The 21,443-nt window shown below is 53.7% G+C and overlaps 3 protein-coding genes across 5 annotated transcripts in view; 2 read left to right on the top strand and 1 right to left on the bottom strand.

Moving 5' to 3' along the window:
* The first annotated feature begins 1,644 nt into the window (after nt 1–1,644).
* PABPC1L (poly(A) binding protein cytoplasmic 1 like) lies at nt 1,645–13,643 on the top strand. Of its 2 annotated transcripts, XM_032127388.1 has the most exons (16): nt 1,645–2,145; nt 2,830–3,041; nt 3,769–3,962; nt 4,452–4,567; nt 5,338–5,477; nt 6,249–6,343; nt 6,597–6,734; nt 7,226–7,321; nt 8,168–8,434; nt 8,938–9,028; nt 9,319–9,447; nt 10,464–10,603; nt 10,922–11,015; nt 11,801–11,931; nt 12,749–12,838; nt 13,434–13,643. In XM_032127388.1, exons 2-15 carry the CDS (start codon nt 2,849–2,851, stop codon nt 12,830–12,832), a joined length of 1,908 nt encoding a protein of 635 aa, XP_031983279.1. In that variant the 5' UTR covers nt 1,645–2,145; nt 2,830–2,848; the 3' UTR covers nt 12,833–12,838; nt 13,434–13,643. The 2 variants fall into 2 exon arrangements, 1 of the variants encoding a protein (XP_031983279.1); XR_004243577.1 differs by lacking the exons at nt 1,645–2,145; nt 10,464–10,603; nt 10,922–11,015; ... (1 more) ...; nt 12,749–12,838; nt 13,434–13,643 and having other exon boundaries at nt 2,849–3,041; nt 8,938–9,214; nt 9,319–9,400.
* Nucleotides 13,644–16,445: 2,802 nt separating this feature from the next.
* Nucleotides 16,446–20,820, bottom strand: TOMM34 (translocase of outer mitochondrial membrane 34). The gene is made up of 7 exons (XM_032126818.1): nt 20,672–20,820; nt 20,470–20,569; nt 20,175–20,327; nt 19,401–19,561; nt 19,002–19,146; nt 18,270–18,396; nt 16,446–17,478 (listed from the first exon to the last, which is right to left on the bottom strand). The coding sequence occupies exons 1-7, from the start codon at nt 20,784–20,786 to the stop codon at nt 17,380–17,382; spliced, it is 900 nt and encodes a 299-aa protein (XP_031982709.1). The 5' UTR covers nt 20,787–20,820; the 3' UTR covers nt 16,446–17,379.
* A 37-nt stretch (nt 20,821–20,857) lies between these two features.
* The window catches only part of STK4 (serine/threonine kinase 4), a 46,506-nt gene continuing 45,920 nt past the window's right edge, over nt 20,858–21,443 (top strand). For both annotated transcript variants that reach the window (XM_032126816.1, XM_032126817.1), the window contains exon 1: nt 20,858–20,970. In XM_032126816.1, coding sequence (XP_031982707.1) covers nt 20,939–20,970 — 32 coding nt within the window. In that variant the 5' untranslated portion in view covers nt 20,858–20,938. The remainder of the gene's footprint in view (nt 20,971–21,443) is intronic.

The following is a 21,443-nucleotide window of genomic DNA, read 5'->3' as shown; positions in this document are numbered from 1 at the left end:
ACACTGTAAATGAGAGAAGTCTGTTGGTTACATTTAGAGATTTTTCTTGGGAATCTTAAATACCCACTGTGAACACAGGGCTGGCCTCACCTCTGCACACACAGCTCTGCTTGTCTCAGACTGTGCTGTGCTAGAGCCACACCAAGAGTGCAAAATAAGTGGCGGCGTCTTCCTGGACTTAAGAGTGCTTGAAGGGATGGATGGCAGCAGCCAGGCGGCAGATACTGGGCAGCCTAAAAGCTTGAAGGAGCTTGGTCCTGCTCCCAGAGCTTCCTGCTCCTGCAGTAGGACAACACAGAAGTGTGCACGGTGGAAAATGTCACTTGGCTGCTCTTGATTGACCACTATGAAGGCATTAGGCCAAATCTAACCAGCTGTTGCTTGACCACTGCTCTGCCCTATGCCATAGCTTTACATGGTGGTCCCTCCATGTCTGTAATTATTGCTACGTCGTCATTTTCTTCAGCCTTTATGGACATACCCAAATGTATGCACATATCAAGCATCTTAAATTATTTATAGTGTGCACTAACTCCCAGTCTGAGTCACGCCAATGACATTGTCAGCTCTTGAGAAGAAAAACCCCTATGTCTGCTAGCTGCTCATGTTCAGAGACCACCTCCTGTCCTAGTCCTCTCACACAACATCTCTCATCCTTACTGTCTGTTTTGGGGAAATTGTGAGCTGAGGAGGCTGGTCTGCAGCAGTGCTGAGTTGAGGGGGTGTCTCATTTTTTTATTTAATTCTGTCTTTCTGGGAAAGGGCTTTCCAGCTGGCACAGCCACCGTAACAGTCCAGGTGCACTCTACGTGTTTAGCTCATCTTACTGTTGCTGCCGCAGCTTCTCATTCTTGGCACTGATGCTCATCTGACCTTTGGGTGAGGCGTCTTTGTGTAGGAAACCACCAGAAGGCTTTTGTGAGTGTAAAGGTTCTCCTGATTGCCCCGCAGCTGACTTCCGAGGGTGCGGGTGGGGTGGAGCCGGATGCTGGGGAAACTGCTTTGGAATTGCACTGCCTGCGGCTCGAGGTTCTCGTGTGCTTTCATCCTGCGTTTCAGCAGCACAGTTACGTCCCGAACAGCTGGGGTGCGATCTCTATGGGTGAAAGTCACCTTACAGCTCTCCTGGGCTATACAAACAAGAAGTGACGATGGCAGAGGCCACATCCCCTGGGTCTCTGTTGGGTCCTGAGGGAGATTGCTGTGGAGTTTGGAAATGCGTGAGCGCCCGGTGGTGAGGGATTTGTAACCGAGCTGTGTAAATCTCCTGCCTGTACTCCTTCAGAGGATTACATACCAGAAGGTGCATGTGATTTCCTAAAAGCGCGTGGGTGGGATCCGCTGTCAATGTTCCAGGGCGACACGCAGCGCGATTCCCCTGCCCTTCGTTTGGGAAAGCACGAGACGCGCAGGAGCTGCAATTCGCAGAAGTGGAGATGCAGCTGCTGAACCCCTGAGCCGCTCAGGTCCGCGGGGGCCGCCGCTGCCCGGCCGGACCCTGCCCTGCCCTGCCCGCGGGGGTGTCCGCACCGCATCGCTCCGCACGGGGCGGGGCAGGGCCGCACCTGGCCGGGGGTGGGGCGGTGGGCGGGGGTCCCGTCCCGCCCCCGGGGCCGCCGCGGAAGAGGCGGGCGGTGCCTGCAGCCGCACTGGAGCGGTGCTGCCGAGGCGAGCGCTCGGTGTGAGTGCGGGGCCGGCTCCCATCACCCAGCTCCGGCTGCCGGGGCCGTTTCTCCGGGGCGGGGGTGGCCGGGGGTCCCCGCCGGCAGGCGGGCTCGGGCAGGGTGAGCAGCGCTCCTCCGCAGCCCCGTCCCGTTGCCGGCGGTGTGCGCTGCCCTCGGCTCCCGCGGCGGGGCTGTGCCGCCTCTGCCCGGCCGGTCCCCCCTCGCCGCTCCAGCCGCCTCCTCCCCCTTTGAACTCCCTTTCCCCCCTGCCCCGCTGGCTGTGGCTGCTCTGTTACCCTGTGTTTGTTTTGGGGGGGCCCTGGGAGGCGCCTCTGGTGGTGCGAGGAGCGAGGCTTGTGTCACGGAGCCCTCTGCTCCACCGTGGGCTGCCCGCCGTCGATGCACCTCTCCTCTATATGCCTGTTAATTTTGCGTATCTTTAGGTATCTAAACAAGTGTCTCAGGACTTTTGAGCTTTCAGGTAAGAGCCCCAATGACAGGTTTATAAACTTTTGGGGCAGGACCTCCATTTTTGTGTTCCCAGGCAGTACCCTGGGGGTCTCAAGCAGTGACTGTCGTCTTCACACAGGCAGAGACAGAGCATCAATTTGCCTGCTCTGGGAACAGTAGTCAACAAGCTGAGAAGCTGGGAAGGGGTGGCCGAAACTCTGTGTCTGCCTCGTTAGAGATGGAGTTATTTGCAGGGAGCAGCATGGGCTGCAGGTCTGCTCCCTGGGTATCAATACAAACCCACAGTCCGTGGGTCTGCTCTGGCTGCAGGAAGCCGTTAAGGAGTTAAAATGGAAGTCTCAGGTGGAGAAGGGCTGTTTGCCTTCTGAGGAATTAAGCTCCATTTTATTTCTCGGGGGGCTTGAGTGTTGAAAGGAGCAAATGTATGTGGTATGTCCCTCTGCGTGCTTCCAGGCTGTGCAAGGGCTGTGAGGTGCAGATCATCCCAGCTCAACTTTTGCACCAAAATTGTTATGTCCTGGAAAGTTTTGGGGTTGCAGCTTCCTTGGGGAATTCCTGTTCCTGCTGGTGGGAAGGGAAGGGCATTGCTTGCACTTGTGCTGCTGCAGTGGGGCGAGCCCCAGTGTGGGTCTGTGGTTGCTGCAGACAATCTGAAGCCTTCACTCTGCAACCTCAGGTCTATCTCCCTCTGCAGCTGAACTCCGTGGGTGACCATGAATGCCAGTGGCCCTGGCTATCCCTTAGCCTCTCTCTACGTGGGAGACCTGCACCCGGATGTGACTGAAGCCATGCTCTATGAGAAGTTCTCACCTGCAGGGCCCATCATGTCCATCCGTGTCTGTCGGGACGTGGCCACGCGCCGGTCGCTGGGCTATGCCTACATAAACTTCCAGCAGCCTGTGGATGGTATGCTCCCCCAACACAGCTCTGAGGAACAGCCTCACAGTGGGGAATTGGGGTGTGCAAGTGATGTGAAGGGGGCAATGGAAGAGGGGGGAGCAGTTGTCTGAATGGTTCCATCAGCTGCTGGGCCTTGGTTCTAACTAATCCCAATCTGCTCTCTGATGGTGACCCATCCTGCTTCCATCTCTTCTTATGGTCTGGGAAAGGATGCAGCAGCTGGGCTTTGGTAAGGGGATGAAGGTGACTTGCAAGAGTTGCCTCCCTCCTCCTTCTCCATCAGAGAAGGGCACAAAACCCCTTCTTGCCCTTACCTGGGGCAGCCAGCTGCTCACTGGCTCACAGTGTGATGTGAGGCCACTCTCCTGGCAGGCATTGCCATGACACAGGATTGCAATTGGAAGATGTTCCATGCTGAAGTGAGGCTGTAGTGATGGGAAGGTGCTGATTTAGTTGCCCTAGAGACCAAAATCCTTGCTGGGTGAATTAGTTGGGCATCTGCCAGACTGGAGCTTGTAGTGAAATGGCTGATCCTTGGGAGTCAGACATGCTTTGGAGAGGGGGGAAAAAAAAAATTAATCAAAGAGTGGTGTGGCTGAAGGGGTGGGGAGCAGAGCTGCCTATTCCATTTAGGTTAACAAGCCCCTGTCCCTGATTCCTGTGCCCATCTCAGCTGCTGGATGTGAGGGAGATCTGTCTCTGTTACTCTCCTCTCCTCCTCTTTCTTTGCCAGCTGAGCGAGCTCTGGACACCATGAACTTCGAGGTGATCAAAGGCCGACCCATCCGCATCATGTGGTCCCAACGGGACCCTGGGCTCAGAAAATCAGGGGTTGGGAACGTCTTCATCAAGAACCTGGATGACTCCATTGATAACAAAGCCCTGTATGACACCTTCTCTACCTTTGGAAACATCCTGTCATGCAAGGTAGGTGTGCCCAGGGCCCTGCAGGAGAGGGCTTGCTGCAGAGCTGCCCTCACTCTTGGAAGCGTGCTCCAGCCAGCTGGAATTCACTTTCTCATTTCACTTCCCACAACATCTCCTTTAAATTCCCACATGCTTTCAAGCCAAAAGGCCTTGCTATGTTTCCCCTCAGAATGGGGGCTTTTTCCCCAGTCCCTACACAGGGATGTTGTGTCCTCCTGTCCCAGCTCACTGCACCAGTGGTATGTGGGTCTTGGGGAGCCATAAGCTCCTGGATATCATATAAAGCACCATGGATCAGGTCCTGGGATTGTCCATATCCCTGACCTGCCATCAACACCCCGACAGAGCTGAGCTGCAGTGGGAGCAGGATGTCAGGGAGGGAAAATGCCCCTGGAAGATGGGGATGGGTTTTTCCTGTGATGTACTCTTGTACAAACGTGGAGAAAAAGAGTGTCTGTCTCTTTCCTTTGCTCCTCTCTGTGTTTGTAGGTGGTTTGTGATGAAAATGGATCCCGTGGCTATGGCTTTGTCCACTTTGAGACACATGAGGCAGCGACTCGGGCCATTGAGACCATGAATGGGATGCTGCTCAATGACAGGAAGGTGTAAGTGCCAGAGAGGAGTCTGGGCCCTGCCCTTGGTTCTGCTCCTCCCTTGCCTTGGTCCACTACTGGGAGTAAAAGCATGCTCTGCTCAGGCATTCCTCTCCTGCTGTTCTCTGTGTTCTTCCCTTTTCCCACCCCTGCTGGGCATGGTGTCTGTGCTACTCTCTGGGACAGTGAGTCACTTGTGGTGAGTGCTGGTGGAAGTGTGATAGTGGTTTGGAGCTGTTCCCAGATGGTGGGGAAGGAGTCCAGCCCCAGGCTGGGTTTTATTGCTGAGGCAGTGTAATGAGTGCCCACAAAGTGGGGCTGGTCCTTGATCTTGGCTGCTGGCATCAGATAATCTGGGCAGGAAGGGGTTTTTTTGTTGTTGTTGTTCCTCTCTCTACTTGCATGGCATCACCTCCCTCTCTACATCCCACAGAGGCAAGGGCTGCCCAGAGTGTTTGAGAATGCTTTGGAGGAATAGAGCTGGCACTTGGTGGTATCCTTTGGGGTCTTTTGTGGTGGTGGCATCCTTTGAAGTCTTTTGATGTCTCCTGGGATGACACATCCCTACTTTTGGCAGTGACAAGGGGGAGTTTGGGTAGAGGTACACCAGAGTAGGACATGCTGAAGTTGCTGTATGTGAAACTCATGGTAAGCTTGTGGGTGAGCAAAGCATGGCCTGAGGATGGGATCTCTCTTGGCCTTACTGAGACAGGTGTACCTGTGTCCATCTTCCCTCTGCAAGGAACGTGCAGGGTTTGAGGCCTATTCCTTTCTTCCTGCAGATTTGTTGGACACTTCAAATCCCGCAAGGAGCGCGAGGCAGAGGTTGGGGCGAGGGCAATAGAGTTCACCAACGTCTACATCAAAAACTTTGGGGATGATATGGATGATGACAGACTGAGGGAAATATTCTCCAAGTTTGGTGAGCATAGTTGTTGAGGTATCCTCGTGTCTGATAAACTGGACTTGGGGCAATTGAAAGGCAAGCTGGGCAGAGTGCTTGGCTGAAGTAGCAAGCCCCTTTTCTCGTGAGATGTGACTTGTTTAAACATCCCCCACATAAAAGGACTGCAGTCACTTCAGCTGTCAGGATGTTACATGTGCTTTCCTGCTGTGAAGGAGGATAACTTGTACTTGGTGCTCTCTTGAAAAAAGTAGGTTTTTTTCTTTCTTGGATAGTTTTTAAAATTGTCTTGTTACCAGCAGGCTGCCTGGTTACAGGAACCCTGGGAATAAGAATTGAGTCTGAATTTAAAGAAAACAGGCTTTTCAGTTTAGTCCACTACTGGAGGATGCCTCTGGTGATGGGGTTTATTATTGTGCCAACCCATGGGCCATGCTGTTCATGCTTGGTCAGTGTCATCACAGGTAATTTGTGGTTATCCTTCATATGAACCCAATATATGTGTTCATGTACAAAGGAGATGAGATTTTCTAGACAAAGGAACTCACTGCACTGGCTGGAGAGGCTGAAGAGCCCAGGGCAATGAGAGCAGCACTAAGGGTGGGAGGGATCACCCTCACCAACCCCCACAGCCTTCTGTCCCTGCCGCATGGGTATCCCATTGTCTGTCCTCCCGCTGGGCTCTTCCATGCTGCCATGGCCATCCAGTCTCCTCCCTGGGCTGGCATGTCATGGTGTCTCCTGAGCCCAGCAGCACCCATCAGACCATACTGTCCTTCCCTCTTGCAGGAAAGACCTTGAGTGTCAAGGTCATGATGGACAACAGTGGCCGCTCAAAGGGCTTCGGATTCGTCAACTTTGAGAAGCACGAAGAAGCCCAGAAGGCAAGAGGCTCCTCACTCACTGCCCATCTCTCCCCTGAGTTTGTCACCTGGTGATGTTCCCACCTCTCCTCAGGGGGAACCTCACCAGCTTTGTGCTCGTCTGGGAGCTGGCGCTGGGTACCTGGATGGGCAGGGCCTGGCAAGGGGGAGCAGATCTCTGCTTGTTGTGGGACTGCCCTGGGGTGGTGGGTGAAGGGCAGAGCTGTGGCCATGGACTTCCCACTGAGCTCAGAGCCCTTCCCTTCCCCGGCAGGCGGTGGCTGACATGAATGGGAAGGAGATCAACGGGCGCGTGGTGTACGTGGGCCGGGCCCAGAAGCGGCTGGAGCGCCAGAGCGAGCTCAAGAGGAAGTTTGAGCAGATGAAACAGGAGCGAGTGAACAGGTACCAGGTAAGGGGAGAGCAGGGTGCTCCATCCTGCAGGTCTGTACCAGGGATGCCCTCAGCTTGGGTATAGCACAGAGCTTTCCAGAGCAGATTGGCGTGGTCAGCCCCTCCTGCAATTAAAGACCTGCACAGGGTCCAGTCACTGCCTGGGAATGTCCTGGGAAGCAGTATCAGGAAAGAGGAGAGGGATTTGAACCCAGGATGATGTTGGGAGGTGAGCAAGTGGGTCTGCTCATTTCCAGAAATATTAGTCTGGAAATGAGACAGCTTCATGAGATCTTGGAGCAGGTTCACAGTGATGGTCTGGGTGCCCTCTTCACTTGGGGTGTTTGTACTTTGAGTGGAGTTTATGCACAATCCTGGTCCCTCTCCATGTCACTGCTCCTGCGGGGGCTGTCCCACCCTCCAGCTGAGCTGTTGGTGAAATGTATACCCAGTGTGACAAACTGTTGTAAACTTTGGGATCCCAAGCTGCTTTTATTTCATCGCGTGCAGGGGGTCAACCTGTATGTGAAGAACTTGGATGATGGGATAGACGACGAGAGGCTGAGGAAGGAGTTCTCTCCCTATGGCACCATCACCAGTGCCAAGGTGAGGGACTGGGGCTGCCCCTGGGGCTCCTGGGGTCAGTCAGCCGGTGCACTCAGCCCTTGCAGATGGATTTGGATTATCATCCTGTTGAATTACAGCTCCCTGCTAATGGCTTGTACCTCAAGCCAGGTGTGAGGGACATGCCACTTCACTCCAAGCTGTCCTGAGGAGCAAATATTTTGTAGTTTGATTGTGTTACCCCAGCCTTGGTGAGGTGCCAGGTGTGGGACCTTAAAGCTGCAACGTTCTGAATATTGCCCAGCTGCTCTGTGACATTGATACAAATAAAAATGACCCACAAGCCACCTCTCTCGGGACAGTGGGGTGACAGGCTGATGTTTGGCCTTTTGGAACACCATGGAAGTGTCAGTCTTTTCACTGGGACTGGTGTCAGCCTTCTCTTGAAGGGTGCAGAGGGGTGGTCTGGTTTCAAGGTCAGCTACCTGTAACCCACCAGGGACAGATGATGTCTGGCCCTTGTCAGGGCACAGTGTCCCACTGATCCCCATCCCTTGCTGGCTCCTGCAGTGTTTAGCACCAGAGCATTTCTGGCCCATGGGCCCTGTGGGGCTGAGGCACAGATTCCCCCCAGACAGTCACCGCCTCCAGATCTCAGGCTGGTCCAGACTCTGCCATCTTCATTTCCCAAACCTACTGCCTGAGCAAATCCTCCCCTACCCCAGAGAAACCTGTCTGTGAGAGAGGTGCAGTCCCATCCATCCCACCCTGGGTGTGGGGGCTGAAATGGGGTGCCTGTGGCTGGATCCCACCCCCCTCACTGTGCCGTGTTTTGTGTGTGCTGCAGCGATCTGTGGACTCAGCTGTCTTGTTCTAATCCAATTCTAGGTGATGACAGAGGGTGGCCGCAGCAAAGGGTTTGGGTTTGTATGCTTTTCATCCCCAGAAGAGGCCACCAAGGCCGTGACAGAAATGAACGGGCGGATCGTCAGCACAAAGCCTCTCTACGTCGCGCTTGCTCAGAGGAAGGAAGAGCGGAAAGCAATCCTCACCAACCAGTACATGCAGAGACTGGCCACCATGAGGGCCCTGCCTGGCCCTCTCCTGGGCTCTTTCCAGACCCCCCCAGGGTACTTCCTACCCCCCATGCCCCAGGTGAGTCCTGCTCCCCAGTGGCAGCCTTGCACAGGGACCCAGGTCTGCCCTGGAGTGGGGTGGCTGTCAGGCTGAGAAGCAGAGCTTGGGTTGTGCAGACCTGGGCACACCCTGTGGAACCGGTGGGATCTGTGCTGGGCTTCCATGTGAGCAGCAGGGTGGGGTGCAGGTGCTCCAGGTAATGGGCTGGGGATTTTGTTGTTACTTACTGCTGCCCCTCAGAGAAGGAGGAAGCAAGGAGGAGTTTGATGGGAGGGTGTGAGCATGGAGAGCAAGAGGAAAGGGTTACAGAGGTGCAGAAGCTCCAGGGGAGGAGTTAAGTAGAGCTGCTGGAGGACATGCTGGCAGCAGGGCTGGAGGTCGGTGTTTAAAATGCTCTGGCACCCTGCAGAGCATGTTTTTGGCTTGTCTGTCTGTGTGCAGCAGCCACCAAGAGGCTCTGGGGTAGTTCTGGCTCAGCTCAGCTCCCCAGTCACGTTGGATAATGTATTCTCCTTTCCCAGCCACAAACCAGAGCTGCCTTCTACGGCCCCAGCCCTGTTGTGCCAGTCCGCCCTGCCACTCGCTGGAGTGCACAGCCCTCCCGGCCTCCCTGTGAGTCTGCCTGTCTCTCCCTGGGGGCTCTTGGCAAGAGCTGGGCTCAGTCAGGGACTGAGGGTCTCTAAAAGCAGCACAAAGTGTTGTAACCGTGGGGGTTTATCTTGGATAAGTGTGCAGGGGTTTGGTGCAGGGTCACGGTGATGGGCACCAGGAGGTGACAAGTTGGCGGTGACACCAGAGGTGAGGTGCTCCTGAACTGTCCCCAGCCACAGTCACTCCCCTGCCATCTCCTTCCATGCCTCTGCTACCAAGTGGCTTCATTATGTGTGTGTTCTCTCCTACAGCAGTGTATCCTGAAACCACCCCCATCCTGAGGGCTGCCGTGCCCCCCCGGCGCCTGCTGTCCAACATCAGCACCACCAGACAGGCCTCCACCCAGGTGCCCCGTGTGCCCCCGCAGGCCCAGAGAGTGGGTGAGTGGGGGAAGGACCCCCACAATTTCCAGCTGGGACATCGCTGTGGTAGCAAGGGTGCTTACTGTGAGCTCAGGCCTCCTCTGAGGATAGTTTGTTTTGTGGGATTTCTCATGGAGGAGCCTGATGGTGTGATGGAATTGGAGCAGTGTCTGTAGAAACTAAGTATGTAACTTTTGGGGAAGGTTGTGGTCTTTCAGGTAATGGGACGGGTCTCTGATATGCAGATTGGTCTTGTTGGTGGCTGCTCCTGGCCTATGATCCTTAAAGCAGATGGTGATGCAGCCACAGCACCTGGGCTTAGGCTTGGACAAAGGCAGAAGGTGGGAAAGGACCTGTGGGGCACAGGAAGGGGATCTCACAGGCTCTGGCTGAACTGCTGCCAGTGCCAAGCCTCATGTTAGAGGGGTTTGGAGCTGAGGACCAGATCTTGCTGGCATCCCCGGTGCCTGGTTGTGCTGAGGCTGGCCCTGGGTCCTGGGGCGTCCCCTCCAGACAGGACCAGCTGGGGCAGTGACTGCCTACAGCCTTCCCATCTTCCTGGGATTTTGCCCGAAGTTATCTTTGGCATTGAGTGTCTAATTGCTGAAGTGAACAGTGGGACCAGGAGGGCTCTCTGTGGCTTGTCCCTTCTCCTTTTGTCATTGTCCTCTCATTTCTCTGCCCTCACCTTCCTTCAGGATGAGCTGGGAGACAGGGGTCTGCAGCCCACCCTCCTCAGTGCTGTTCCCATTCTCTGGCTGCTCATGCAGATGGGTTTCTGGAGGAGAGATGACGAGATGTGGGTGCCTTTGCCAGCTCTCCTGCCCTCTGCACAACATCAAACCACCCCACCCCAAGGGCGGCAGTGCCCTGCCTGTCCTGGGGAAGCTGCCTTTGACTGGGGGGCTGCTTTGAGCCCATGTAGGATTTTTCAGGCCCTCCAAACAAGCACACTGCCCTTGTGGCTTCAGCCTCCTTGGCATAGGTATGCATTTAAGGACTCCTCCTCACAAGTATTCTGGTCCCCATTGCAGCCAACATCGGGACGCAGACGGTCAGCACCCGGCTGCCCTCCTCGTCTGCCCTGCCACGGGGTGCCCAGCAGTACAAGTACTCCTCATCTGCCAGGAACATGCAGCCCATGGGGCACATGCCACCCATGGTGGCCCCGCAGGTAAGTGCTCTGCAGCCACCATAATGTGACATTCTTGGTCCTGCTCTGGGCTAATGTGACTGCCGACCCCAGGACTCCCCATGGCTCCGTGACTGGTGCTGTGGGGGCCTTTCCTGGGGGCAGCTATGGATCCAGTAGCAAAACAGCTCTAATGCTTGACTCCAGCTTTGCTGCAGCTGGTGTTTGAGTACAAACACACAGTGCCAGCATTTGGAAGGCTGAAATGCCCCATTGTGGCTGGTGTCCAGCACCATTCCTGCAAGCCAGGTAACTCACATCCCTTCCAGCCTTTGCTGTTCTTCCCTATTTTTCTTCCAGGTGGGAGAACCTGCTGTGCATGTCCAGGGGCAGGAGCCACTGACAGCATCCTTGCTTGCAGCAGCCCCTCCCCAGGAGCAGAAGCAAATGATCGGTGAGTGTCACAGCTGCTCTGCTGCAGGGCCCTGGGGCCATGTGGGCTTGCATGCACCAGGGCAAACTTAACTGCTGGGAGAAGCTGTAAGGCTTTGTGGGATTGCTCTGACATTATGCTGCTTAAAAAAAAAAATAAATTCAGTCTGTATTGGAACTGGATGGGAGCAATAAAACCACTCCCTGTCTGCGTGAGCTGCCTGGCAGTGAGAGAGTGTCTGGTGGCGCTTTGCAGAGAGGCAGAGCTCCATCCGCCCTGCCTGTGCTGCCCGGCCATGCCAGGGCCTTTGCAATTCCCCTCAGCTCTGAACCACCCTGTACTGCTGCTCCTGGGCACTGATGAACAGCGTGGTGGCCATAGGGGTTAAGGTCAGCTCTGCCACACAACCCTTGGCTTTCAGGCGTTCTGTGGTGGAGCAGACAGTGCCCTGGGGTGGGACAGCATTGCTTGGCCTGGCCAAAGCACAGCAGGTCACAAACCAGCTCTTTCCTCCCCAGGAGGGAACTGCTCCTGCAGAAACTGTCATTCACCTGCACATGGGCGGGCAGGCGTGCTCAGCTCCACTGCCCTGTGCCCACTGTAGGCGCCTGCTGCTGACTTCACCCAGCAGCTTCCTGTTGCTGGGATGTGCTGGAGTAGCTTTGCTTGTGAGCAGTGGTTTTTCCACCACTACTATCACCACCCTTGTGTGCCATTTCAGTGGAGGGGGCAGGAGGGCTTGCAGTGGGTTTGAAAATGCTGGAGGGCTTGCACAGTGCTCATGTCCTCGCTGGTGTTTGGAGCAGGTGAACGCCTCTACCCTCTGATCCACGTGATGCATCCTGCACTGGCCGGCAAGATCACCGGGATGCTGCTGGAAATAGACAACTCTGAGCTGCTGCTGCTCCTGGAGTCCCCAGACTCCCTGCGCTCCAAGGTAGGAGGGACTCAGTGCTCAAACACATCCCTTTCCAAAGGGCTGATTGCCTGCTGCTGCAAGGAAAGCTGAGCACAGCCCAGGACACTGATCACCATGGGAAGAGCAAGTAGCTGCTGGTTTTATTTTCAAGGGAAAAAGGAGCCCCAGATTGATGTCACCACACCCAGTTGCCTGAATGTCTGCCTGCCTTCAGCAAAAGGAGAAGCTGGAAGCAGCTCCCTAAAGCACAGGCCAAGCCTGAGGGTGGTTTGGAGGTGGCTGGGAAGTGAGAGGGGAAAATCAGGGTGGTGTCTCTACAGGGAAGCAGCCAGGAAGATGCTCTTTCCTCAGAATAGAAATGAGCTATACTGCAGAGGGGCAGCAGTTTTTCTTCAGTTTCCTTCTTAATCCTGGTGAATATTTAGCTTTGGTTCCCATCAAAATAGTTGCAGTGAATTGACTGCATCTTTTTGTTGCTCCTTGGAGACAGGAGCTCCTTTCACCTTTTCACTGATGTTTTTTGAGGTGTCTGGGCTCTGTTGGGTGGTCAGGCAGCTTCACCTGTGAAATCTGACTTCTCTCTAGCAAGTTCCGACTTGGTAATAGAGGAGAGATACCCCAGAATTCCCCTTGGTAAGAGACAGAAAAGGTCTTTGGGTTGATCAGCCTCCTGCAGAAGCAGCAGGCTTGGATTTTGTGATTATTCAAGTCTTTTACATTTTGGAAGTGGATCTGTATGGAGGCCACACTGGGACCTGAAATACTGAATTCCTGGTGCAGTGCACTCCTGCAGTGGAGCAACTCAACTTCTCCCCCTTGTGCTGTCTCTTGTAAGATCGAGGAAGCGGTCACTGTTCTCCAGGCACACCAGACCACAGAGACACCCCTCAAGGGCAGTGCTGGGCCATTCCTGCAGTGACTCCAGGTGGGTGCTGGGAGCTGTGGTGTGCTCAGAGTCTCTGGTTTCTGACTCTGAAACTGGGGATTGGGTTTCTCATCCAGGCCAAGCAAGGTTTAATAAGCAATATCAGTGTCTTTGACTGTAATATTCCATTCCTTAAATTGCATCCTCCATTTTCTGGACTTAGTTGTACTGCAGAGACCTGGTTCTCTGTGGGCTCTTTCTGTGTTGATGAGGGCAATACTACCAGATGAGGACTGTGCTACCAGAAAGGAAGATAGGAAGGTCCTTGTTTTTCTGTAGGTCTAGTGGGGACCAGCACAACCTTTCCTGGGAATTCCCAGTGGGTTTTTTGCAGAACCACGGCAGTAGATACCCTATAAAATACCCTTTGTGTGCTTGACTAGGAGAGCTGGCCCTGCTGCTGAGGCTGGGATAGACGCACTAACAAAGCAATTCAGACTGTATGTACCCCTTTGAAGATATTTCAGATATTTCCTTGGCTTATGATATGGCAGTAACTGTGTTAACCCAAGTTCAGGTGAATTCCGTCTTGTCTGGATGAAACTCTCCCTTTAGCACTTGAAAATTGCATATTTGGGTTCTCTGTTTCTTGCAGACTTTGGGACTGAGAGCAAGCCCTGAGAATGTTGTTGTTGAAGAACAGGAGCAGGAGCCCCACCACACTGTTGGAATCATGCCCGTACAGTGACCCTGGCTTTGTCTTCAAATGCCCCATCCTATTGTTCGTGTGTATTGTAACCCTTGTAAATTGCTTCCTCCTGCACCTGTGAAAATCCCCACATTAAATCTCTTCTCACCACTGAAAGCACCTTGTGAAATATCGTGTGAAACCCAGCCCGGGTCAGTTGCCCAGGAAATGATGGGTGCTGATGAATCATCATTATAGGGAATTTATTGGGTTTTGTAGTTTTATTTGTTCACGTAGCTGACACTAATAAAGAACTGGTACTTCCGTGCTCCCCCAGAAATGGGGGTTAGTTCCCTTGGCAGAAAGACAGCCCCTACTTTGCTTCCTGCAGGTGGAAGGATGGACTCAGGCTGCAGTAATTAGTGTTTGAAGTTTGTGGTGCTCCTGGGGTGTCAGTCTGGAGAGCTGGCAGAAGGGACATACAGCATTACAGCATTACATTTACAAATTGCCACCCAAGAGGCTCCTCTAATCCTTTCTGATTCCCTAGGAGGATGGATTTAAGCAAAACAGGATGGATTCCTGTTCTCCTTTTGTAATGAACCTTGTTCACCTGCAGTACTGGCCTCGAGTGTCTCCTGCTGGTCACCAGAGGATGTGTCTGTGTTTGTGTTGCACAAGAGCAAGTTTTTGAGGTATTGTGGAGTAGCTGTACATCAAAAGCTGTGTTTCCAATGCGTGTCCCTGACCAGAGGTCTCAAGGAGTCACTAAAGAGCCCTAGCAAACAATCATGACCGCATTGTGTTCCACAGGGACACTCCCTGCTCGCAGGAGGAGCTGGGACCTGTTCTTGCTGGGCTCTGCTCTCTGTTGCTGTCATCACCCTGGCCTTAATCCTCTGCCCTTCCTAGTTAGGAAAGGAAGAGACTCCTTGGTACTTGAGGCTGGTGAAGCACTGACCTCACTTGACTCCTTCCCCGAGCTGGCAGGAGCACACCTCTGCCAGCACCACCCACCCTCTTCTGTGCAGTTTGTGCTGGTGTTGCTGTCTCAATCTTCCTTCTGTGCTGTATCATACTCTTGCTTCAGCTCCCTGCTGAGTCACCCCTCCTACCTCTTCTTTTCCTTCCAGCATTTTAATAGAACCACTTACACATTTGCTCCTGCATGGTGTCTGCTCTGCTCTGCTGGGACTCTTCACTGGGGCTTTTCATCATTCCTTTTCCTCACCTTCATTTCACCAGTTCTTCCTCTGACCTCCTTAAATACTTCTTTTCCTCTTAGTGGATGCCTCAGCCTGAGCTGTTCATTGTTTAGATATCATCTCAGTGAGATGCTTATAAAGGACTTTAATTCACTTAATATACAGGACCTTCATTTGTTATTTCTCTAAAGTGTCACAGGCTGGAAGCTTTTCTGCTTGGTCTCTAGAGGAAGAACATGTATTTGTTTGCATGAGTGTAATGCACACAAGGAGCTGGAATGGGGCTGTACAGGTAAACTTCATTCTGCTGTTGGTTAGCTTGGCTGCAGCCTTTTTTCAGGTGTAACAGGGCAGTTCAGGTGTGCCTGACACCACCTACAGTGCCAGGTGGCTGGGCTGGTGAGTCCCCTGTAAAGCCAGAGGGAATGCAAAGTGGTGCCCAGGAACACAGGGACAGCAGAATAGCCTAAGAGAGGATGTGAACAAGGACAAGTTCTAAAATGTTAATCAGAAAAGGTGAAGTTGGCACTTGGATCCCTGATGATACTAGAAATAATTCAGAGTAGCTCCCTGGCAGAAGTCCCTTGGTGAAGTCTGAGGCTTTAGGGAGTTGAGGCAGCACTGCAAATGAGTCTGGAGTCCCCAGCCTGGAACAGCTGCCGTTGTTTCTGAACGGGGCTGATGAAGGTGTGTCCCTGTGACAAACCCTCTCTGTTGCCCTGTGGCCAGCACTACCTTTGCCCACCTGGGAATTGTCCTGCATGGACAGCAGCACCTCAGCAGGAGCAGAAGGGGAGACAGGAGCAGAAGTGACCCTGAGCTTGCAATAGTGTCTTGTTGCTGTGCATGACCTCTGTCTACCTGGTGCTGTTGCTGGGGAAAATCTTTGGTATCGGGCACAAACAAAACTGCTGTTTCGAGGGGAAGGAGATGGTGACTGCTGCTGGTTAGGGGTGCTCTGAGGAGCTGCTGTTGAACAGTGCAGGTTATCTGCCACTCAGGTAACAGCAGGGCTGCCAAAAGGATAGCTCTTAGTCAAGTGAAGCCAGTCCTTTTCCTGGATTCTGTGACCTTTCTCTGCTTATCTGTATGGTGCTGTGTGCTTCCCCACCCTGAAATCCATCACACCTGCTAAGAGCTTGGGTAAGTGCTGGCTATGGGATCAGTGGAGCTGTCATGCTCAGAAGTGGGAGTAGAGTGGATGGAGCAATTTGTGCCCCTCGGGGAGGACTTGTTTCAAGCCCTGGCCCGTTACAGCTGATGGAGTACAGCCCTGGGACCTACAAAAAGCTGTTTAGTGTCAGGCTAAGGTAAGAAGTCTTTGTCTTAAACGGCATTAGAGGGATTGCTCTCTAAATTCAATTCAGCGGGGTACCTGCCTGAAACACTGCTGGGAGAGGCAAGGTGGGAAAGGAAGATTTTTGAACCTTGACCAAGGGCTAGCTTCTGTCTCCTGGTCTGTATTATGAGTTGGATCAGGTCTAGCATGGCCCAGCATCTTACCAGCTGAGGCAGAGTGCAAGGCTGAGCAATGGTTGGAAACCCTGATGCAGTGCTCCGCTCTCCTTAGCGTGCCTTTCCCAGCCCCAGTGTCCCTGGAGCTGTAGGGACTCTGAACTCTAAATTTAATGGCCACTATGAGCTGAGGTCACTGTCTGAAAGAGCAAGGCAGTGTATAGTGCTTGAAGTCCTCTGACAAAAAGAGGGGAGAGTATGAAGTGGTTAAGCAAGTGTTTCAGTTCCCTTATTCCATCCATCACAAAAAACACAGTTCTAGAGTGAAAATAAACATGGCTTTAATGAGAACAGGTTTTAACAGTTCACAAAGTAACTCCAAGTATCTCTTTATCTACCATTTAAAATCAGTGCCATCAATATCAGATCAGGAGAAGTTTACACATGCATTGAAGTAGTAAGCCAGACCTCAGCTGGGGTGTTACAGCATATTTTCTTCCCTGTAACACCCCATAGCAACTGCTCCAAAAGGCACAGAGGAGCTAAAGTGGTTTTTTTTTAAAAAAAACAAGACAAAAAAACCATTGCAAAATTCCCAAGCACCCAGAATCTGAAAGAATAGTGCACAGTGTAACAAGGCAGGCCTAACTTGCTGCTGTTTTCTTAAATGTGCAGAATAATTAAAGAAAGCTGCTACCGTAAACGTCTGCCCAGCCACACTAAGCAGCAGAACCCAGCTGAGGGCCAGCAGGCATCAAGGGGGAGAGGGAACAAGGTTGGCCCTGTGCAAGTAACTGTGCCCCTGTTGTAAGAAAAGGTACGTGGTGCTCTGGCAACTACAGCAGTTCCTGCAGCAACTTTCTTTCAGTAATAGCAGCACAAACGCAGCAAAACTGTCACCTGAGTAAGGACTGAAACCCCTCTGTTTGTAGCACTTCAGACAGGAACAGCCACTTCCTGTGCATCTTAGCCAACATGTAATGAGTCCCTGAGGCCAATAGTTAGAGGCAAGTTGACTTCAACCAGGAAAATTAACCTAAATGCCTCTTGGGGAGGGGCATTAAAACTATGCATGATCATAGAGCCAGCTTACTAGAGTTTGATACAGATTATGTCTTAACATTCATTGTGCTGGTACAGAACCTCTTAGATCTCAGCAGCACTGGAAGACAAGACTTCAACACCAATCCTGCGTTGACTGGTCCCTGTAACAACATCAGAAGGGAGAAAGCTTTCCTTGTTGCTTGGTTACCCTAGGCTCTGTTCAGTTCTTGCAGTAATCTCAGTGCGGCTGTGTTCTTTGGTTCAGTTTTCAACAAGCTCTTGATGTCAGCAATACTTGATTTGTAATCCTAGAAAGAGAGTATTTTTTAATGGTTAGTGCATTAAAAAGGCAGTCTAAGGCAGAACTACTACCCAGCAACAGAGGCAAAGACAACACAATTAAGCCTGTAACTCCCTCTCTGTAACTGCTCAAGCACGGGCATTGATGTAGCTGTTGTAAAACATGCTTAAACTAGGGCTGAGAACACAATTTCATCACTCAAGCAGGTTCTGAGTCCAACACCAATGCAGTATGTATGCCAGTACTGACTCCAGAATCTCTCATGAGACAAAAAGATAAAGTTCAACACAACACTGGTCTCTCTGGTAATCAAGGACAGGATCTGTGGGAACGGCCTGAAGTTGTGTCAGGGGAAGTTTGGGTTGGGTATTAGGAGAAGGTTCTTCACCCTGAAGGTGGCTGGACAGTGGAACAGGCTCCCCAGGGAAGTGGTCACAGCTCCAAGCTTGACAGAGTTCAAGAAGTGTTTGGACAACACTCTCGGGCACAGGGTGCCATTGCTGGGGATGGTGCTGTGCAGGGTGAGGAGCTGGACTCGAGGATCCTGTGGGCCCTTTCCAATTCAGCATATTCTGTGATTCTGTGAACAAACACTTGCTGTCAGCATCTGATGCTGACAAACTCATGAGATTCAAACAGTAAAGTGTGATGTCTTTGATTCTTAAGTCTTTAAAGGTCTCAGCTATCTGATGGCAGATGTTATCTAGCACAGAAACAAGCCTTAAAGGCCATCTCTAGCTCTGATCATGCATCAACAGCCATCTAGTTCTAGCCTAAAGCCTAAAACTCCTGACTTACCTTCAGTTCTTTAAGTGCTTGAGCACGCCTGTAGAGTGCCTTAACGTTCTTAGGATCTAACTTCAGAGCTTCGGTGCAGTCCTGTGCTGCTTCCTTGTATTGCTTCAGGGTCAGGTAACAGAGAGCTCTGCAACACAGACACCTGCTTAGAGACCTTTGGCTGAAAGTAGCATCGACTGCTGCAACACAGAGAGCAGCTGTCAGTGCAGCACAAAGCTGGACTCCAAAACCATCCTCATGTGCTGTTCTTGAGCTCAAGTTTGTTTCATTTACAGGGAGGGGAAAAAAAAGAAATGGTTTTTCAGTTTAAAGGAACAAAAAGGAAGATGTTTAGAGCAACCTGCTCTAAAGCTAAAGAAGCTGCACTTGCATTTGAGGATGCAGGTTCCTGCCTCTGCTTGCTGCAACTGCCTTAGAACTACGACAAGTGTCGAACAGCAGTCTGCAGTTTGTGGTCTGTAGGGCAGCAGAGACTACTCACAACCCCAGTCCTGGTAGACAAAGCAGTCAAGGGAGAAGTCCCTTAGCAGCCCAGAGAAGTGTCTCCAAGGAGTTCTGTAGCACCTGATCAAAGAAAGTTCTACTACAGGGGAGGCACTTGGAGTGAACCTGAGGGGGCGGTTTTGTTTTATTCATTAGTTTGGGAGCAAACATTAAACAGTTCTGCCAGGAAGTACCATGGTAGCTTTTATACAGGGCCAAGAAGTACCTAGGCAAAGAGCTGAACAGTACCTGTTGGTGTAAGTTGCACATTCCTTGTTGAGCTTTAAACTCTCACTGTACTTCTCAACTGCTTTTCTATGGTTTCCTTTCTTTACAAGTTCATTTCCTTCTTCCTTCAGCATTCGAGCTCTCTCCATGCCAGCGGCAGTCTGGTCTGGAAATGGTGGGAAAGAACACAGAACTCTATAAAACCACCAACAATATCACAGCCTCACAGAAAACAAATATCCCCATACCAGAGGGATCAAAAGAACCAGAATCAACCAAAAAGGCTGTGGCAGAACCAGGCCTGGGTTTTTTCAGGCCTCAGCCCCAGCTGCAGACACACCAAGCAGGTGTGGCAGCTGTCTTGTTCACCACCCTTAGGAGCTACAGGGCTCTCTGCCCAGCCCAAGGGCATGTTCCCACCTCCTTCTCCCTGTGGTGCAGTGGCAGGAGCAGTGCTTGCCCCAGGGGCCTGGGCAGAAGGAATGCTCCACCTCGTCTGGGCAGAAACGGGCACTCTGGGGATTGGCGGGAGCTTCTGACGCCAGTTCACGCCATCCTTCTCCAGCAGGGCTTTAGTCATCCTGCAAGAGACAGCTCCCAGTCATGCTGGCTGTCGGCTGGATGGACCACGCAGTAGCCAGCAGGGTCACTTTTAACCTGGCTTGTGTATTAAGAACAACATCTCTCTGTCTGCTAATTTCTTTACATACATCTCAGTGGGTTCCTTCTACAGGACATTTATGAAGAGATTATCTTCACGCCAGCAGGGCTAAAAATAACATAGGACAAGGGCTGGGGCTGTCACTGCTCAGGTGAGCAAGAGACATGCATTTCACTCCTTGGTCTGGCAAGCCATGAAGCGAAGGAGACAGCAACAGGAAGAAAACAGGACTACAGCAGCCTGTAAACACACTAAACATAGGGAGACTTAAAGGACAGTGTACTGAACTTTAGCTCATTTTTTCCTTTAAACCAGACACTAAGCAAAGCAGAAACAGTCTCACAGAAATCATTCCCAGCCCTCGATCAGCATCTTGAAAGGAGCTATAGGCACTAGCAGGCAAAGGGAACACGGCCAGGCCTTGCTTCACTCGTGTGCCTGGGACACAGCTTGCTCCTGCCGGCATGAGCACGGCTCGCAGCAGCAGCAGCACCCAGCAGCCCTATTCCCGAGCCCTAACCGGGCGGCTTTACCTGTTGACTCCATCGTGTGCCGCCTGGACGGAGCAGTCCACCTGCAGCACGGTCTTGTAGTCCACATAGGCCAGCGAGTACCTCTCCAGAGCCTCGTACGCCGCTGCCCGCCGCAGGAGGGGCTTGATCCCGAACGGGACCAGCTCGAGGGCGCTGCGGCAGAGGGGAGGGAGCGCCGTCAGTCCCGCGGCTCCGGGGCAGCCGCCGCCCCTTCGCCCGCCCCAGCCGAGCTGGAGGAAGCCGGTGAGCGCTCCCTCCGGCCCCGCCGGGTGCCCCCAGCCCCGCCGCCGCTCACCTGGTGCAGTCGGCCACGCAGAGGCTGCAGGCGCCGTCCTTGAGGTGGCAGGCGGCGCGGTTGGCCAGCAGCACGCTGCGCTCCTCGGCGGTGGCATCCCCTGCGCGGGCCACAAGCGGGACAAGCCGCGATTCAGCCGCGATTCAGAGGGATCCCGCCGCCCGCTCGCTCGCTCGCTCGCCCGCCCCGGGTCGTGCCCTACCTGCGGCTTCCAGCTGCGCCAGCGCCCGGGAGTAGAGCTCGGCGGCCGGGCCGTACTGCCCGCGGCGGAACTCCTCGTTGCCGGCCCGCCGCAGCGCACCGGGGGACGCGGCCATCGCGCCGCTGCCGCCGCGCCCGGGAAGCCGCGCCCCTCCTTTCGGAGCCGGGGCGGGCGCTCCCCGCTGGCATCCGGCGGCGGGCGGAAGCGGCGGCGGAGCGGAGTGCCATGGAGCAGTGAGGGACCGACCCGGCTCGCCAACAGACCGCCATGGAGACGGTGCAGCTGCGGAACCCGCGCCGGTAAGCGCGGGGTGTGTTCCTGCCGGGACCGGGGATGCTCCGGCTCGTATCACCCGCCCTGCTGCCGGCGCGGGGCCGAGAGCCCGGCCGTGGGCGCGCCGAGCTCCGGCCCCCTCCGTCCTCCGGGGCGCTGCCGCTGCCCGGAGCCGCGGAGCCGTAGGCGGCAGTCGCCTGGCACCGGGCAGCGCCCGCAGGTCCCTGCTGGGACAGCACCGCGCTCAGGTGGGGGAAAACGGCTTAAACTGGAGCACTGGGGGAGCCTGTGCCACTGCGGGAGCTCCCACCGGGTACCGCGGCTGTACGAGGTGTTCTGGCCCGTGCCAGTGGTTTGACAAAGCTCCGGTCACTTGTTCTCCCGTCGTGTCTCTCCCAGTTTTGTGGGGGTCTGTCCCCCCGGTGCTGTGTCCGGGCGCCGTGCCCAGCCCTGGCACTGCCGCCTTCCCGCCGGGCCCGGGCACACCGGGCACACCGAG

Source organism: Corvus moneduloides, chromosome 17, assembly GCF_009650955.1.
Source record: "Corvus moneduloides isolate bCorMon1 chromosome 17, bCorMon1.pri, whole genome shotgun sequence".
Taxonomy (NCBI): Eukaryota; Metazoa; Chordata; class Aves; order Passeriformes; family Corvidae; genus Corvus; species Corvus moneduloides.
The sequence above is the reverse complement of the archived record's forward strand: the minus strand, read 5'-3'. Positions and strand labels throughout refer to the sequence as shown.